At 33.3% G+C, this 21026-nt stretch overlaps 1 protein-coding gene across 1 annotated transcript in view; it reads right to left on the bottom strand.

The window, feature by feature from the left end:
• The window catches only part of LOC126890419 (sortilin-related receptor-like), a 73342-nt gene that overhangs the window by 25837 nt on the left and 26479 nt on the right, over positions 1-21026 (bottom strand). Inside the window, exon 2 of the mRNA XM_050659327.1 lies at positions 1966-2090. Coding sequence (XP_050515284.1) covers positions 1966-2090 — 125 coding nt within the window. The remainder of the gene's footprint in view (positions 1-1965; positions 2091-21026) is intronic.

The following is a 21026-nucleotide window of genomic DNA, read 5'->3' as shown; positions in this document are numbered from 1 at the left end:
GTATGAACATTTGTTGGTCGACTTGAATCACTCTTGTCTGCGTAAATTGTTATTGCTTATTAACAAAATGAATTTAAAGTGGTCAGAGAGTGTTATGTTCAGATGTCTGTATCCTTCTGTATCCTCCAAAGCAAGTTCTTTTAGCCGAGTTTCTGAAACACAACATTCATTCTTTCTTTTAATCCAATTTTGTATCCAGAAACGACGTTTTTTACGTTCTTTATTCTGTCTTAAGAGGATGGGTATCTATTTTCGGCTGCAATGCTATTCAAATGGGGATTCATTTTTTTCGAATCCTGAGAAAACTAATAAGTATCTTTGAAAAATTTAAACGCAGAATGGAAGATTACGTTATTAGCGAGGGCCGAAAGTCCCTGAGAACTTCTATTATGTTTAATTTAATAAGTTACAGGGGTGAAAAACTAAGAGAAAATTTAGTGTGATTTTTAATTTCAAATATCTGATTCAAAATAAACTATTTATTTATTCTAAGGGACTTTCGGTCCTCGGTAATAATTTAGCCTTTCATTCTGCATTTAAATTTTTCAAAAATATTTATTGGTTTTTTCAGGATTCGAAAAAAATGAACACAATGTACGTGGTAATATTTTCCAAATCTTTCTTTGTCTTAAATATTTTGAGTTGTTGATTAAATACTATTGATATAGAGTGTATTTGATAAATAATTGATTTAAGACGTGAACTTAATAAAAAGTTATTTATTGTGTATTATTTTTGGAAGATCCAAGCAGAGAATACATCAGGATAATATAATATTCTGTGACCAAGTATTTTGTTGTTAAAGATGTTCAAAATTGTAAGCGTTCCATAATAACAATATATTATTAAAAAATCACTTTAACCTTTTCCGCTTTTCTCGATTGAGTATTAGTTTTTGTTGTACAAATAAATTATTACAATCACTGAATACATAGTTAGTGAAAAAATTATCACATTTATTAACTGAATTAATAATTTGCAATTATACAAATAACAGTTATCCAAGAACATTCAAAAGCCATATCTTTAAGTTAATCAAGACGTTTTCAAGTAGAATGACATTCTAGTAATGTTTACATATCCATACCAGTGTGAATTTTACTACACGTAATTTGCCGTGTAAAGACAGAAAAAGTAGGGATAGTCGTAAAATATTTGCGAATTATATACCCATGGCCTTAACATAATTTTCGTGAGTTTCTAAATCAGTAAACTACTAATAATATTTATACTTTTGCGAATAACCACACTTGGCGTCATTTTATTAAAACTAATTGCTTCAATTTTGTTTGAAATATGTGAACAAAAACTTGACCGATTTTAGTTGATCCACTAAAGTTGATCAACTAAAATGAAACCGTGAGAATGCGCCTTTACTAATAAAATGGAAAACACTTGGAACGGTGGGAAATTTCATTCTGCGGAGCACCTAGTTAAGTTGGTCGCACTGCTTGTCATGTTAAATACATAGGTGTATATGTATTTTAAACTGGCAGATTTTCGATGTTAGTTGCATATTGTAGCCAAACAGCTGTACTTTTAATTGTGCCTTATGCATTTCGAATATAAAATGTACAATGTAGAGGTAGCAACAGTCAAATTCACATTTTGCATTTTCTGCAACCTCTTGGACTACCCCTGTCCGGATTTTGGCCTTAATAAATTATGGTAACCCTAACTATTTAGCTTTTTAATGGGGTGCAAAAATCGAAAAAAATTTCGTTTTTTGCACTAAATTGTTAATAATTAACAAATGGACGCGAACTCTAGGCAGGAAACAGGTAGGTTTTCATCCTATAGGTCTATGTACAATAACTAAAAAAGTTGTCAGAGTCAGCTACCTATATATTTCAGTGTCTCGAACGTGGTCTATTTCTTGCTTATTTCCCTGGACTATAAGGTAGGAATACCACATGGTTACTTGATTCTTCTCGTCTAGGGACCTGTTTGTAATAGTTAACTTACCGTTTGATCCTTACAGTCTCTCTCATCCAAAAAGTTATTACAATCATTTTCACCATCACACAGGAATGCTTCGCTTATACATCTCCCATTTCGACAATTGAAAAAATGTTCAACACATTTATGATCTGGAAAAAGGTTTTATGTTTAATTCGGTTATATGTTTAATTCGAGATTTTAGTGATTTCGTATCGTCATTACGAAAAACGTCATTATGCGTACTTGGGCGGGGGAGCACAACGTCTTTCGACAAGACATTCTCAAACAGCATGCTTTAATACGGTACAGGTGAACCGATATATTATGACTATAAAGGTACGTATAGATATCAGAGATACCGAGAATCAATTTGGCTTTATGCAGGGCAGATCAACAACAGGCGCAATTTTCATTATAAGGCAGTTGATGGAAAAATACAGAAGTAAAGAAACAAACGCTCATATGGTATTCATTGATCTTGAGAAAGCATATGATAGACTTCCTCGAGAGATTCTGTGGTGGGCACTAAATAAGAAAGGAGTCCCTGGTGAATATGTAAAGATTGTGAGGGATATGTGTGAGGGAGTAACGACTAGTGTTAGGACAGGTGTGGGAGAGACTGATAAATTTCATGTGAAAGTAGGATTGCACCAAGGCTCGGTGCTTAGTCCGTATTTATTCTCATTAGTTTTGGACCAGATAACAGCCAAACTAAAGGGTAACATTCCATGGTGCTTAATGTATGATGATGATGTGTTAGTAGGAAATAGAGAAAGAGACTTAGAACAAAAACTGGAACAGTGGAGACAAGCTCTAGAGGAAAAGGTTTAAAACTTAGTAGGAAAAAGGCAGACTATTTGGAATGTTCATTTAAAGATAAAGTTACTACAAATAAAATGGTATCTTTGCAAAACAAAATTGAAACCTTTTGCTATTTTAAATTATAAATAATAAGTTATACAAATGTTAATAAAATCATTTTTTTAGTAAAACTGTGGCTTATTTCCCATTAAAAATAGTTAACCTTGTGTATTATTTACAACAAAATGGTCAAGACAGAACAGCATTTAACAATATGAAAAAGCTCCTCATAAGCAGAGACGTATTAGCTACCGCCATATTAGCCGTATCAATTATTCGGGCCCCCCGTAATTCATGGGCCCCAGCGCGGCATGTCGAAACAAAATTCCATTTAAAAAATTGAACAAAATATTCTACAATTATTTCACTATTAAAACTACAAATAAAATGGTATCTTTGGATGGTGAACTGATTGTAAAAAGCAATAGTTTCAAGTACCTGGGATCGGTATTACAATGTAATGGAGAAATAGATGGAGATGCATGCAGATGAGTATATTAGGGGAAGTCTAGGTGTGGCACCAATTGATGCCAAAATGAGAGAGCATAGGTTGAGATGGTTTGGTCATGTTCAACGTCGAGACGTTAAGAAGAATTGTTGAAGTGCAGATTCCTAGAAGGAGTAGGAGAGGAAGACCAAAGAAGACGTGGGGGAGACGATTAGGCAGGACATGTTGGTAAAGGGGATTAATATTGATATAACCCAAAATAGAATCGTGTGGAGAAATGCAATTAGGGAAGTCGACCCCGCATAGGGATAAGGCAAAGAGAATGATAATGAAAGGTACGTATAGATATGCGCGCCGAACACTTCGCGCCCTATGTGCGGTACGCGTTCGTGGCGGGTTCGTTAGATTAGTACGCGTCATTACGTGTTTTCAAGTGACACACAAACGATGCGCACACGATCCAACTTCTGTCGGCGCAAAGAACGCACGGCGCACACACGGAGCACACACGGCGCGAAGTGCGCGGCGCACATATCTATACATACCTTAACGTACGTGAACTATTATAGAGGTGAACATATTGTGCTCACTAGCAAATTTCAAATTACGGCAGGGAGACTTCAGTTGTTTGATAACAGCTTAGCTGTTTATGTGGATAGTTTTAGTATAGGGTCTATCATAGGTATTGTGTAAAATCGCAGTTTTTAATAAATTTTAATAATACTGTTTTTGAATTTTCTAATTGTTCATTTAACCTAAAAATGGATCAACAGTGTAAAGTGAAGCGAAACATTTTGAATGATCCAGTTCGTCAAATAATACACTGTGTTAAAATTCGCTCAACAAGAAGCAGATCAGAGCTGCTGATAAACCTATTATTGACTTTAGAGAAATTCAAGAGCGTGTGGATATTATGGCAGGCAATTTGATAAATCAAAACGGCAACAGGTGTATGTTTTCAAAAAAAAACTGATAGTGTGTAAAAACTTTATTAAAAATCAGCGAAGTACTTTCAGCATATCAAAATGCCATCATCAGAGATTTCGTCTTATAGGTATAAATACCTCAAAAGAAGAGTAATTGTTGATCAACACATTACACTATTTAAAATTGACACAGGACTAAGCCTCTAGTCATGAGTAAAAAACCCTTAAAATATATAAAATATCACCTTGATGTGAGTACTACACTATACTGTGTAGTAGGCCGGGCCGAAAATCTTTTTTTTTTATTTTTCTAAACGGCTAGTTTCCAAAAGTTGGGACTAGTATTTATATAATCCTAGACCAAATTTGGGCCGGTTTAAAAAATATTTAACCGGGCCCCCTGGCCCTTAAAAATTTTTTTTGGGTCGAAAATGTTCTTTTAAATTCTTGTACAAGGCTAGTTGCTAAAAGTTGTAACTAGTATTTATATAATCCTATACCAAATTTGGGACGATTTAGAAAGCAATTAACCGGCCCCCCGGCCTTTAAAGAATTTTAATATTGTTAAAAAAATGTTTGGGGCTATTAAAAAAGCTTCTGTTGTCATATTTTATTATTAAGCAAAAGAAAGATAATACAGTAGACAGAAAAAATACTTAAGCTTTTAAATTCCGTTTTAGAAGATCTTAACTAAATCTTCAAAGATAATACAGTGCTAGTCATCGACAAAAATAAAATTCGGAGAGGAGTTAAGGGAAAAGTCAATATTGAAGGGCTACACTTTGATGAAAGGAAAAATCAAACCATGGTATTCGGAAAGGCGAGACGAATTATGAAAACTAAAGACCATATAGCTTTAATTGAAAGACCCGGTAGTTTATATTTTGGGTACTTGGATCTTAGCCAGTCTCATGTTATAGATATTGTCGAAGGAATATTAGACTACTTACAAAGCCACAATATAGATCTAAGCAAATTAGGTGTTATGTGATGTGATGGTTCAAATGTAAATACGGGCTGGAAGGTGGAATCATACGAATTATAGAAAGGCGAGTAAATAAACCATTACAGTGGAGTGTATGCCCATTGCACGCTAATGATCTTCCCTTGCGATATTTGCTGCAAAAACTAGATGACCACAAAAAAGGTCTCTATTCATATTCTGAGCAGATTGGATCCCTTCTTCCCAATTACGAAAAAATGCCTGTTATTAAATATAACACCATAGAAGCTGTCCTGCCTCTTGTAAATGAGAATTATCCAAGTTTAGATCAATAGTATTTGTCCAAACTATCCTAAGCAATAATTGGAGATGGAATATGTTCTCAAAGTTTGGCAGAGAAAAGTCCAGGGAAGATGGCACAAACACGTTGGTTCACGACAGCTAACCGCATTCTTAGAGTTTATGTAGCTACAACTGATCCTTGAGAAAGCTTAAAGATTTTAGCTGAGTTTGTAATACAAGTATATTCACGTATGAGGTTTGAGATAAAAACACAGCCAAAATTGGAATACGGTGCCAGGCATCTATGGAAATCAATGCAGCCTTCGAAAGATTTTCCGAATAAGGTCTCATCAATTTATTAATAAAGTTAATTAAGACAATGCTTACTTTACGCACCCGGAAATCATTTAAATTTGTATGTTAACAGATTAACGTCAACGTATTAGAGAGGATGCTCTCAGAAGGATTTTAAAATGTAGGAAGGCCGGTATAAAAATTGTGCTTTCATAGTATCCCAAATCCCTAAATCAATTTCAATGCAGAATATTACATAGATCTCATAGACTGGATAAATAGTATTGTAACAGATCCTCCTCTAATACAGCGTTTAGCAGACGAAGAATAATTGTGCGACATGGTGAAACAAGTTCCAAAGTTTGACAATTTTCCTTGCCATACTAAAGCGGTGGAGAGGTGTGTGAAGATAATTACTGATGCATCAATAAAAGTGTGTGGTGAAGAATCTAGAGATGGTTATATTCGAGCTAAATTTGATGCCAGAAAGAAGTAGGCAATATTTGAAAGTAAATGTCGACACTATGCTTCAAGAAATGAGTAAGAAAAAATGGTGAGCAAGGGAGGGTGGGCGAGTGGAACTCACCGTGCAGCAAACTCATCGTGGTCAGTTCTGGGTTAAATGAATATACGAAATAATGTTAAATATGTGCATAATAGTTCAATATAAAAACCTTTTGTGCCGAATATTCATTCAAGCAAAAATCTGCACAGTTCACAGCGCAAAAGTAGTAAATAAATATGCATTGGTTAACCCTCTTTTATATTTTTGGTCCTGGGGGCCGTTTAAATATTTTTAGATCATGATGAAAATTTTTTAACAGGATATTAGCATTGATATTAATACCTTAGACACTAGCCCGCTCCAAAAATAAAGCAAAAAAAAATTATTTTATTAGGCCCCCGGGGGCCCGGTCAAAAATAATTTAATTCGGTCTATGTTTGGTACACAGTATTAGGACTACCATACACAACTTTTTTTTTACTAGCCCGTTTAAAATTTCCCAAAAAAATTTTTTTTGCCCTTTTCCGGCCCGGCCTACTGTGTAATACCGTAAAATGGGGGACTTTGACTTAAATTTTGCTACATTTTTGTATATGCAAATATGTTATGGGTTTAGACGTCTACTCTCAGTGGCTTGGATTATAATTACAAGAAAATAATCATGACTTAAAAAAAAAATAAAAAATGCCTTTGGTCAAGCTCACCACATCTGGGGGGAAGTTGACCGTATAATATATGCTTTTTGCCTGTTAAACTTATTTTTCTTTTAGGTGGGGTTAATTTGACCGTTTTTTAAACCATTTTTTCTTAATTCGTTATATCGGTGGATTTAACAACCCTTGGAATATTAATTCTTTTTTTTTTATTTAAAAATGAATTCTTAGATATTTATAAATTTGAATCGTTAAAAATAATTTTAAAAATTATACAGGGTAGCTGAAGTATATCACAATAGATATTTTTCTATGTTTTCGGTTAAATTCACCCCAGCGGTCAAAGTAACCCCATTTTACGGTACTCACTCTAACATATTGTGTAGTACTCACATCAATGTGATATTTTATATATTTTAAGGGTTTTTTACCCATGACCAGAGGCTTAGCCCTGTGTCAATTTTAAATAGTGTAATGTGTTAATCAACAATTACTCTTCTTTTGAGGTATTTATACCTATAAGACGAAATCTCTGATGATGGCATTTTGATATGATGATATGCTGAAAGTACTTCGCTGATTTTTAATAAAGTTTTAACACAATATCACTTCTTTTGAAAACATAAACCTGTTGCCGTTTTGATTTATATAGGAGTGTGTACAAGTCAGACAGTCTTTTTCTATTAATTTGATACATGTTTTAATCAAAAGAATAGTAAATGGTCTGAAATTTGTGCGTTGGATCTTCGGGAGTTTCTGTGTGTAACATCAAAAATGTTGCTAATGAGGGCCGCGAATGCTGCAGGAAGTATATCCCGTTTTGTCACTACTAATAAGAGATGAATAAAATAAAATTACAAACAATTAAACCAGGTTTGTTACGTCTAGGTGGATCTTGGCCTCTTTCAGAATCAGCTTCCATTCCTTTCCATCCTTCGCCTTGGTTTTCCAATTTCGCATTCCTAACTCTTGCAAGTCGTCTTCCACCTGGTCCTTAAATCGTGCTCTGGGTCTGCCTCGTCTCCTCACGCCATCCTGTCTTTAATTATAAATGAGTTTCAACGGCTCCATTTTATTCATTCTTACTAAGTGGCCCAACCACCGCAGCCTGTATATTTTGAAAACACTAGGCTCACTATAAAGGCAGTAAAGCTCAAAATTATAGCGTCTACGACATAATCCGTTTTCTTGCAGGCTTTTTTAAAAAATATGTATCAGGATTTTACTTTTAAAACAGAACGTTGTTCATCGCTTTTTATAATCGTCCACGTTTTGACGAGTAAATGATGCACATTTTTAATTTTCATATGGAAAATTATTGATTATATTAGGGGAGGAAAGTATGCTAAATTTGCAGTTACTCGAGCGCTTTGGCGTCCTATTGGATTGTGAAGAGTAGGTCCTTAAGATTTTAAAGTACACGTCCCCCCACCTCCGTGGGGGTCGTGTTTGGTGCCATTCGATAGATTTTTCAAAACTATTGAATAAGTTTATGTTGCAGTTTTTCGATCTGATGTTCATTTCGCGAAATATCGCGTGGTTCCTATTTAAAATTTTAAATTTACCCCCACCCCTCTCCGTGGGGGTTCATGTTTGGTATCATTCGATAGATTTTTGAAGAATATTAATCAATTATATTTTAGTTGTTCGATCTGACCTTTATTTCTCGAAATATTCCTTTTTTCTTGTGAAATTTTGTGAGTCACCTATTTCCTTACTCCCCGCTCAAACTGTAGATTTTTTAAATATACACTGTTCTGCATGTACTTAACTTACCTTATCTTAATCTGACGATGTCGAGTTTTTCTAAGGCTAAATTTTTATTTTCGGACTCCCATTAACGAACTCTCCTATATTAAGATCCAATATGGTAGAAGTACATTTACAGGGTACAAGGTTTCTCCTCATGTGATAATCTGACGCGCTCGAGTAACTGCAAAAATTCCCGCTTGAGCTCCTTTACCATTTAGTCCAGGGTAATAAGGTTTTTTTCCATGACACTCGAGCAGCCAGGGTACTGAAGCGTTTTTTCGACACGTAATACCTATAAGAGCAAATTGTAACTATTTCCTGCGTAGGATCTGGCGGCCATTTTTATTTATAAACAATTAAGTGTCAAAAAATGGTATTTTTCCCTTTTTTTTCAAATCAATGGAAAACAGTGAAACTTATGGTTTTTTTAGTACACATATCTTTAATATTATGGAAAAAGTGTTAAAATGACCTATTGCATAGTTTGATATACTCATTTATTGTTAATATAATTGCGAAAAAAGGTCGGAATTGCAAAAAAAATAATTTCGCAATATCTATTGTAAAAATTAGTGTACAGCTTTGAAATTTTTGTCATATAACGGTTATTTGGTGCTTAATATGTGATAAAAATTTCAAAGCGATTCATTCAATTGTTTAAATTTTTTTCAAATCGTTTATCCCAGAGAGCATTTTTTTTGCAATAACATAAGTCGGAAAAAAATGACGTTAGAACCATTTCACAGGTGTCAAATGAAGAGCAAGAGCTATATTTTCAACTTGGTTTAAAAAAAGCGAATAAAAAATGCATTTATTAGTAATAAATAATTATGCAAAAGTGTCGTAAATCTTTCCTTATAACCTTTTTATTTTGTTATATAAGAAATTATATATATTTATTACAATTTTTTATCAATTATGATATAAATAACATTACTTGGTAGTTGTGCACTTAAAACAGGGTAAAAAAGTTAATTTTTTTGGAAAAAGTTATTCAAAAAGTTTATAAGGAAAGATTTACGATACTTTTGCATAATTATTTATTATTAATAGATGCATTTTTTATTCGCTTTTTTAAACCAAGTTGAAAATATAGCTCATGCTCTTCCAGTTGACACCTGAGGAATGGTTCTAACGTCATTTTTTTCTGACTTATGTTATTGCAAAAAAATGCTCTCTAAGATAAACAATTCGAATAAAATTTAAACAACTGAATGAATCGCTTTGAAATTTTGTCACATATTAAGCACCAAAGAACCCTCAATTGACAAAAATTTCAAACCTGTACACTAATTTTTAAAACAGTTATTGCGAAAATAATTTCTTTTGCAATTCCGACTTTTTTTCGCAATTATATTAACAATAAATGAGTAAAAATAAAATAAAAATTTTATTTTTAATTCAGTTGCAATGCGAAGGCAAAACAATCTTACTTTTCAATTAGAATACGGAGCGCAGTCCAGTCCCTTGAATCGCGATTTTCAGCTCTTATTGGAGCCTCATCGGAAAGAACGTAGGCTTGTTCTCCATATCCCAATTGATCCGTACTGAGAGGTTTTCCCACCCATTGCAACTGAAGTGAAAATATTAGGTGACTATCGTCATCTGGCAATTAAAAGATGAGTATATCAAACTTTGTAATATGTCATTTTAAAGCTTTTTCCATAATCTTAACGACATTTGTAGTAAAAAAATCATAAGTTTCACTGTTTTCCATTGATTTGAAAAAAAAGGGAAAAATGCCATTTTTTGACAGTTAATTGTTTATAAATAAAAATGGCCGCCAGATCCTACGCACGAAATAGTTACAATTTGTTCCTATAGGTATTACTTGTCGAAAAAGCGCTTCAGTGCCCTGGCTGCTGAAGTGTCACGAACAGGGTATATTTTTGTCTTATTACCCTGGCTTAATTATGGATTATTAGATATGGACTTTTCATATAAATAAAATTTGTATTTCAATATTTCATGTTTCGTTGAAAAAAAAAGCAGAAAATGATCGAAATTTTTTTATGGAAAAACATGAGATAAGACCCATACGATTACAGTATTTAAGACAGACTAAACAACTTAGAAACGACAAATGGTTATGCAATATTCCTTTTCCCGCTAACATGCTCAGACCCGATCTGTATGCGCTTATAAAATTACATAAACTGAAATATGTTAAATTTGCTGTGGATTACATTATTAGAAATAACGGACATAACGTATTAAGGCTCTCACCATAGGTATCATCCAATTTTAAACACGATAGAGCTTGTCTGGGCAGCACTAAAAAATTATGTTGAAACACGAAACAATATTTCACTTTTAATTCTATTAAAAAATTGTCGGATGAGTTCTTTGAAATATTTTCTGGAGAATAATGGAAAAAAATTGTCGAAAAAGTGAAAATTATTAAGAATTATTTATATTTCAGTCGATCGGATAGCTCAGTGCGACTAGCGGCTGATCCGCACTTCACTTCGCCGTGAGGTACGAGAGTTCAAGTCCAAACCAGGCCATCGGAAAAACAAAAAGGCTAACGCGTCAGTATAAAATTCTAAATATGAATCTGTCGCTTAGACTGGAATATGCGGGCATCTGATCGACCTATGAGGGAGCAGTACGGCAAGGGATAAGGGCTTGCGGCTCGGTGATACTCCCCCATAGATCCCTACCGAAGGGCGTTGACGCCTAAGAACGGTGTATATACATTTATATTTCAAATTAACCATTATTTGATATTGCCATAAAATCATGTACTACATATTAATTTAGGTGAAGATTCTGATAGCGGAGATGTAATATTCTCTGGTACAGTGAAACCCCGATAACTCGGCCCCCGATAACCCGGAAGTCCGGCTAACCCGCACCGATTTTCATCAGAGAAACATTTCAACAATTCAAAATAAAAATGTATGTAATATAATATTTGAGAAATAATGTGTATGTATTTGTGTAATTTGAACTATACGATAGTAAAAATGACTCATGGCACACGGCGGCATCGGCAGAGCGACGTTCATAGGCTTGAATTATCGGAAACAACAGGCACCTTTAAAATTTTTTTTTAAACAATGGTCTAGTCTTTACTGTTCTTAAATACCATAACAACATTCCGATTGCGACTCTATTGTGTGTAGTACAGTCTTGTATTGTTCGCTTCCGTTTGCTTAGGTTTGTGTTTATGTGTTTTTAGTAATTTAGATGTGTACTGTGCATATATATTTCATGTTATTTCAATTATAACGGAGTTTATTTGTAAGTATACCGTATTTTATTAATTTTTACCATATTCTCCGGCTAACCCGTATTTTCGATAACCCGGATCGGCCGCGGTCCCGATTAATCCGAGTTATCGAGGTTCCACTGTATAAAGAATTTATATTAACCGAACATTGTTACATAACCATTTAAAATTTACAAATTTAATGCAAAGTGACCAAGAAAAGCAACTTCTTTCGTGAGGAATTCTGATTTATCCAATTGTACTTTCAGATTATTTTTCCAGAATGTATCGAATATTGTAGCAATATGAACAAAATGGTCATGTAGAAACTTAGAAAATATAATAACATCGTCCTTTTACACGAAACAAAATTTATGAAGAAAGGGCCTAAGAACATTGTCCACCAATTTTTCGAAAGTGAAGGCGGTTTCTCGATGGAATTGGGATGCACAGGGGCTATAATTTACGGCGCCGTAAGAGCAGTAAACCTGAAACCTGACGAGGTAATGGTTGACTAAGTGTTTGTTCACTACGAGGCGCCAAGCCTTACACCGATCAATGTATCGTACCCATGTATCCAGTACCAGGTATACTGTCGGCAAACGTACAACAAACACTGAGTAAATACGAAGGGGGATGACAACAATAGATACAAGGCAAGGATACAATCCATTGCTCTCCGTAGTGAAACGACCCTAACTCCTATTTCACCTAATCTACAATTTTGGTGGAGGCGTTAGTCAACCAATGGGTTTACTGCTCTTACGGCGCGGCGCCGTAAATAATCGCCCGTGTGGCCTTAGCCTAAAACTGTAAAATATGTCGAGAACTGTAAAATATGTGGCTCTACAGTGATTGTCCAATATTTTGTTTGAACAAGGGGTATTTATCATCTATCATCTATCGTATTTTCGTTCAGTTTACGATAATAATCAATTACCAACTTGAATTCTTGCTCTCCGGATGCATCGTCGTTTTTCGGTACCATCTGAACCCCAGCAGAATATTGATATATGGAAATTCTACTAATATTATCTAATAATGTATTTGCTTATTTTGTAATTTCTTGTCGCATAGTTTTTGAATGCCTAAATCCTCTTGCATGAATAGAATTTTCATCTTGCGTACTAATTTCATATTTAAGGGGAAAGGCGCAAAATGTCGCCGGTCAAAATTTTCATGTGTTTTAAATGTATTAATTTTTTTCGAATCGTGAGAAAACTGATAAGTATTTTTGAAAAATTTAAACGCAGAATGAAAGATTTCGTTATTACCGAGGGCTGAAAGTCCCTTAGAATAAATGAAAAGATTATTTTGACTGAAATATTTGCAATTAAAAATCACACTAAATTTTCTCTTTTATTTTGATTATTATTACTAAATAACTCTTATTAAAATAAACATTATAGAAGTTTTCAGAGGCTTTCGACCCTCAGTAATAATGTAATAGTCTGGGCTGATTATCGGAGAATAGGCCATTTTTGGGAAAAGTTATTTCCCAGCAATTTTATTGCTGGAATCGAATTATAAGATCCTGTATATTAATAATATAGGTATGCAAAGCCCTCAGATAGTGTGCTACTTTTTTTATAAACAAAATGGCGCACGAAAATCGTGTTTTTTCAATTATTGCTCTATAACTCCGAAGATTTTAACTTTACAACAAAAACACTCAAAAAAATTCACCGTTATTGAATTCTGCATAGAGACGTGTTTTTTCCGATCTGGTCCGACAAAAATTTTCCTCGGAAAATGCGGGCTTTCCCAACAAAATCTTTAATTTTCAAATAAAGTTTTAGATAAGTAATTATCTACCAATAATTAAATAATTTGGTGACTTAAAAGCCTTCTTGGTTTAGATTATAGTTCCAGAAGTTGGTGAAAATTAAACGAATATTTTAGCCATAATTCAATTGTTAATTAATAATTTATGGTCGCAATAATAACCAAAATAATTATGATACACTGATTAAACTTTGAAATCTTATAAAGATGAGATGCATATTTAACATTTTGTCGACAAAATATAAATTTTTTATTTTGTTGCATAATCTTTAAATGTTAAAAAAATAGTTATAAACAAATTAACGTTTCTCAGAAAGTTTTTATTATATTATAATTTTAAAAAATAGCTAAAATGCACATTTCAAATATCTTGAAAATGAATGCTTTAAAACTTTTTTGCAACCATTTGCAAAAAAGTTATAAAACAGCAAAATTAACATAGGATTACTACGGTGTTTATAATTTTTTTTTAATTCTTTCAAAGCGTAGAAGTGAGTTTAAAGTACAAGCTAATTATTTACAAAAAATATCGATTATAAATTTAATGGTTATATTTTAATTAAAGATTATAAATATATTTTTTTGTAATTTACACGCGCGAAAGTAGAATAATACAGTACTGTAGCTAAAATTTTCACTCAGAGCGACGACCGGCGGCCGCGCGACGTACACTTTTAATAAATAATGTATGCTGCGTGTCAGTCGCTTCTAGTGAACATTTTAGCTCCAACTCTGTATTAGGCCTACTTTTGCGCTAAAAATTACAAAAAAAAGTATTTTTAATCTTTGATTAAAATATAACCATTGCACTAATTTTTGACATTCTTTGTGAGTAATTAGATTGTACCATAGACTCACTTTGAAGCCTTGAAACAATTAAAACAAATTATAAACAACGGAGATCTTCGTATATTTACTTTGCTGTTTCATAACTTTTTTGCAAATGGTTGGAAAAAATTTTTAAAGCGTTCATTTTCAAGACCTATGAAATACGCATTTTAAGAATTTTTAAAATTAGAATACAATAAACAATTTCTGAGAAATTTTAATTTGTTTATAACAATTTTTTTAAACATTTAAAGATTATGCAAAAAAATGAAAAATTTATATTTTGTCGACAAAATATTAAATAGGCATCACACCTTTATAATCTTTCTAAGTTTGATCAATGTCTCATGATTATTTTGGTTGTTATTGCGACTGAAAATTGTTAATTAACAATTGAATTGTTGCTAAAGTATTCGTTTCATTTTTACCGGCTTCTGAATTTATAATCTATACCAAGAAAGCTTTTATTTCACCAAGCTATATAATTATTGATAAATAATTACTGGCCCAAAAAAATTATTTGAAAATTCTAGATTTTGTTGGGAAAACCCACATCTTCTGAGGAAAATTTTCGTCGGAGCAAATCGGGAAAAACGTGCCTCTATGTAGAATTAAATTGGGGTGAATTTTTATTTGAGTATTTTTGGTGTAAAGTTAAAATTTTCGGAGTTATAGAGCAATAATTGAAAAAAATACGATTTGTCGGCGCCATTTTCTTTATAAAAAAGTAGCACACTATCTGCGGACTTTGCATACCTATATTAATAGTATATAGGATCTTATAATTCGATTCCAGCAATAAAATTGCTGGTAAATATCCTTTCTTTGTACTTTACTAATTAGACCAGCGTATTATAACTATTCTTTTTTCAAAATTTAAAGATTATGCAAAAAAAAGAAAAATTTATATTTTGTCGATAAAATCTTAAATAAGCATCTCATCTTTATAATCATTATAAGTTTGATCAATGTATCACGATTATTTTGGTTATTATTGCGATCATAAATTGTTAATTAACAATTGAATTGTTGCTAAAATATTCGTTTAATTTTCACCGGCTTCTGGAATTACAATCTATACCAAGAAAGCTTTGATGTCACTAAGTTATTTAATTATTGATTAATAATTACTTACCTAAAACTTTATTTGAAAATTAGAGTTTTTGTTAGAAAATCCCGCATTTTCCGAGGAAAATTTTCGTCGGAGCAAATCGTGAAAAACATATCTCTATGCAGAATTTAATTGCAGTGAATTTTTATTTGGGTGTTTTTGTTGTAAAGTTAAAATCTTCGGAGTTATAGAGCAATAAATGAAAAATATACGATTTGTCGGCGCCATTTTGTTTATAAAAAAAGTAGCACACTATCTGCGGACTTTGCATACCTATATTATTAATATATAGGATCTTATAATTCGATTCCAGCAATAAAATTGCTGGTAAATAACTTTTCCATGAATTTTGCTAATTAGCCCAGAGTAAATATTTCATTCTGCTTTTAAATTTTTTAAAAATATTTATTAGTTTTCTCAGGATTCGAGAAAAATTATTACAGTTAAAACATATTGAAAATTTTGACAAGCGACATTTTGCGCCTTTCCCCTTAATAACAGAAGTAAAAGTTAACTTTTTTTCTCATCATAAAAAATATATTTAAATATTTTGCACACTTTTAAAGTTTAATCATTCTCTTCTAGATTTAAATGACTAGTTTTAATAACAGAGAGATCAAAATTTGTTGGACCATTTGAGACCTCATATTTACTCAATTTTTCTACATAGGTAATAGTTTCAATTTGAATATGATTACAGAAAGAAATGTTACCTATGCAATTGTCTTTCGCAATGTTAATGGACTTTGGTATGACTACGTGATTAATTGTGGTTTCAGGGAATAGGATTTCACCTTTCGCAATGTCTACTGGTATTTTGTTATACAGTGTATAAAATGTAATTGTGACACCGACACTTTTAAGGGTCAACGTTTTCGTCTGATAATTAATTATAACAGATTTTAGCCCAATAAATGACCGTTTTGGAGTGTAATTTCCAGGGGCAACTACGAATTGCATGAAAATTTGGATTTAGGTTCTACTTACCCTCCACTTCAAAGTTGAATTTGTGCCGTTTGTTGCTTTTACTTGGGGGTGACATTTACCTCTTCTCGGGGGGGGGGTGAATTGACTTATTTTAAGCACCTTTTGTTCTATAAAGTTCTTTACGTAAGTCAATACTTATCGAGTTATTCGCGATTTAAAATGTTGACTTTTCGACAAAAAAACTACGTTTTCAGACCGTTTTTCCAAAATAACTCAAAAAGTAAATATTTTATCAAAAAAAATATTTTTATCAAAAGTGTAGCTTATAAATAATTGGAAAAAATGGTGTACCAGTAAAGTCTACAAATTGAGTAGAAGCGAAGTTGTAGCTCATGAAAAATACGTTCTTATTCGTCTAATTCCAAATCGAATAATTCAAAGCGAAATCACCGAAGAAAGAAGCGTTTTTCGGGAAAAACCTTATTAACATTTTTAAAGTATCGAAAAAAGATTATTATTTGTTTTTTACAAAAGTTTACAGCGTCAAAAATAAACGAGTTACACTGAAAAAAAAGTTGGCCACTTTTTTTTGGTAAAAAAAAATCGTGAAAATCTCCCTCTATTTAGCACCCTAAATGAAATTAATCGTTTAGCTTTACCATCTATTTTAACTGTATGTGTATTGTTTATATGATCTGTAAGTTTGATTGGTTTGAAGTGTTTATTTTTGAAAACATTTGGTTTTATAGTAACAAAAATTTTCTAAAAATTTTTGAAAAATTTTATTTTTTCAAAATAACTTAAAAAGTATTAGTGATAAGAAAAATCTTAAAGAATAAAAAATGTAGTTTTGCTATTATAAATATGCTAGTTTCATTTTGTTTCTCCGTAAGACAAAAATTGTTTAAGATATGGCTGTTCAAAATTTGCATACACTCGTGATTAGTGACCCATTCAAGCTTTCTCAATTATAACCCTTTCAAAAATAAACACTTTAAACCGGTGAGACTGACAGACCATATAAAAAATAGATAGGTAAGTAAATTGTTTGTAAAGCGGTAGCGATTAATTTCATTTGGGGAGCTAAACACGGCGAGATTTTCATGATTTTTACAAAAAAAGAGGGCCAACTTTATTTTAAGCTTGCTTGCTTAATTTGCTTATTTTTAATGCTAAAACTTTTATTAACAATTAAAACAAAGCTTTTTATAAACATTAAAAAAGTTTAAATGGGGTTTTCCCGAAAAGTGCTTAATTTTTTGGTGATATCACCTTGAAATATTCGATTTGGAATTAGACGAATAATAACGTATTTTTCATGAGCTACAACTTTGTTTTTGTTTGATTGATAGACTTTACTGATACACCATTTTTTTGGGTTTTTTATAAGCTACACTTTACAAGGATATTTTTTCGATAAAATATTTACTTTTTGAGTTATTTGCGAAAAACCGTCTGAAAACGTAGTTTTTTTGTCGAAACATCAACATTTTCAATGGCAAATAACTCGAAAAGTATTGACTTACGTAAAAAACTCTATAGAACAAAAGTTGCTTAAAATTAGTCAATTTATCCATTTCCGGGCTTATTTTAAACACGCGTATTTCAGCCCCTGAGAAGAGGTGACTGTCACCCCCCAAGTAAAAGCAACCAATAGCACAAATTCAACTTTGAAGTGGAGGGCAAGTAGAACCTAAATCCAAATTTTCATGCAATTCGGAGTTGCCCCTGAAAATTACACGGTATCGCCGAATTTCCCGTTCATTTACTGGGCTATTTTAAGTTTTCTAAATCGCGATTCCCGAGAAATATGTGAAATCTTTGATTCCACTCAGCGATTCGGGCATCAATAATAATTGTATTTTACGTTCATTTCTTTGAGTAAGGGAGTTTGTATATTTAGGAAATATTTACGAGCCATGTTCATTGAAGTTAATGTAAAAGGTTTTTCATTAAATATGAGAAGAATCGAAATATTTTACAGCTGTAGGGAAATAATAAAATTGAATCAGAACCTCCTGAGTCGATTAAAATGTTCAATTCAGTTATGGTATCATCATCATCTTGGTACTACAGCCCTTAGAGGGCCTCGACCTTCTCAAGCATTCTACACCCTTCTATTCTGTCCCTTGCTTGCATTTTCCAGTTACCGACTCCGATCTTCTCGGCATCTTGTGTTACCCCGTCCATCCTCCTCAGCTTTGATCTACCCCGTCTTCTCATTCCCACGGGTTGCTCTGTTAGAAAATTTTTTATCATGTTCGATTCAGGGGCCCGGCTACATGTCCTGCCCACTGCAGGAGGTTTCGCTTAATTATAGTGGTAATATCTTTTCCACCAAACGTATGCTTGTAGATATTCTGCAGTTCAAAGTTATATATACGCCTCCATATTCCGTTCTCACAGACCGCTCCGAATATCTTGCGTAGCACCTTTCTTTCAAAATCGATAGAGCGGATTCATCTGTTTTAGTTAGCGTCCATGCCTCTGATTCATATGTGAGAACGGGGACTATCAATGTTCTATACAGCGTTATACGAGTTTTTTGAGACAGACGTTTGTTAGTTAAGTACTTTGATAGACTATGATAACACCTGTTTGCAATTATTATTCGTCTTTTTATTTCCCTTTTTATTTCCCCGATAAAGTATGGTAATCTAGGATATTTTTCGATATTATTTAAATTTATAGGCCTCGTTGTTGAAAAGACTGTACCTAGTGAAAATCTTAACAATGTTCATGGCTATCTGATTCGACGTTTTCTGTGAAAATTTCAGGATTTCGTCAGTATCTATGTTAAAGTTGTGAGTTCTTCTTGTAGAAATGGACATGGGTTGATTTCTTGTTTGAGATCGTTTGTACGCCACTTATAATAGGAGAAGTATAATTTAAACTTGGAATATTTTTTCGATTACATTTACAGACTTTTTAGGAGAGGTTTTCTGAAATTTGGATTATTGCCGAAATTATCGGGCTGAGAATAACTTCTAAGAAGACTTGCTTGAATAGTTACTGGAAGATTTCTTTCTAAGTTAGGTATAATTAGGTTTTGGGGAAAATTAAATGTGGGCTAGTATGACTAAGAAATTTTATGGTTCTGTAGTTTGTACATTGTTGTATGTCTCCCTTGTTTTTGTAAGCAGGTAGATACTAATATACTGGTTCTCCATGTTTCCATTCGTCTGGCATTTGTCCAACTTCCTAAATTCTATCAAATACACCTGTTAGCTAACTTGTTCTTGTCTCTCCTAATATTCTCCACACTTCCTCAGGTATATCATCCTTCCTCAGGTCCAACTGCTTTCCTTGCGTTTTAATATGGCTATATATAATTATATATAGTAAATAATATAACGGATGTGGCAGGTTGTACTGTACTTATCCGGTCCGGTGTAGGTTGCAGTCGTCGGCGGGATGTTACGCGTGGATGTTGCGGCCTGATTTATTTTGGTCTTTTTCTTCAATACCGTTTTCCAAGTTGTAGGAAGCCGTTGCGCATCATCTCTTTGGTTTAAGCCGTTGGGATTTCTTTCAATTTCTATCGATTCTCTGATTTCCCGTTTTCTTTTTATTTCGATGTTAGCTAACATCGTTGTTTGGTTCAGGTTTATTGTGTGTCCTGTATTTGCGACATGTTGAGCCAGGGATGACGTGGTTTCTCCCAACAAAAGCCAAGATCAAAGCCTCAAATATCAATAAAGAACAACAGGTCCATCTCATACCTAGAGAGAAGTCATCTAGATGCCCAAAATTTTCGGCCTACCCAAGGTACACAAGGCAGGATTACCACTGCGACCAATTGTGAGTTCCATCGGATCTCCCTTACAACCGCTGGCGAAATTTCTGGCCCAACAGCTGCAACCATACGCGGAAGAAGCGGATTCTTACGTCAAGAACGCGAGCCACTTCATCGAGCGTATAAAAGGTGTGACTCTTGAGCCGGGACATTTGCTAGTCAGCTTCGATGTTGTCTCACTTTTCACGAATGTTCCTATAGATGAATCACTGGACATCATAAGCAAAAAGTATCCAATATCACCAGATACACTAAACCTAACCAAACACTGTTTAAATAACACTTATTTCATCTATAAGGAACAAAGATATAAACAAATTGAGGGAGCACCGATGGGTTCTCCACTGTCACCAGTAATAGCGAACTTGTTTATGAAGGAAATAGAACAGCGGGCAATAGAAACAGCTGAATACAAACCCAAACTGTGGCTTAGATACGTGGATGACACTTTTATTATCTGGACCCACGGAGAAGAAAAACTAAAGGCTTTTTTAGAACACATCAACAATATCCACCATAAAATTCAGTTTACCATGGAACTGGAAGAAAACGATCAAATTCCATTCTTAGATGTGTTAATAATAAAGAAACAAGACGGACACATCGGCCATACAGTGTATCGGAAACCGACACATACCGATAGATATCTAAATGCTGCTTCACACCACCATCCTGCACAATTGCATTCAGTCATCAAAACCTTGATTACAAGATCCGAAAGACTGACAGACCAAGAACATCAAAATGAAGAAATGCATAA

Source organism: Diabrotica virgifera, chromosome 8, assembly GCF_917563875.1.
Source record: "Diabrotica virgifera virgifera chromosome 8, PGI_DIABVI_V3a".
Taxonomy (NCBI): Eukaryota; Metazoa; Arthropoda; class Insecta; order Coleoptera; family Chrysomelidae; genus Diabrotica; species Diabrotica virgifera.
Note: the sequence above shows the minus strand (reverse complement) of the source record. Positions and strands in the feature narration are given on the sequence as shown.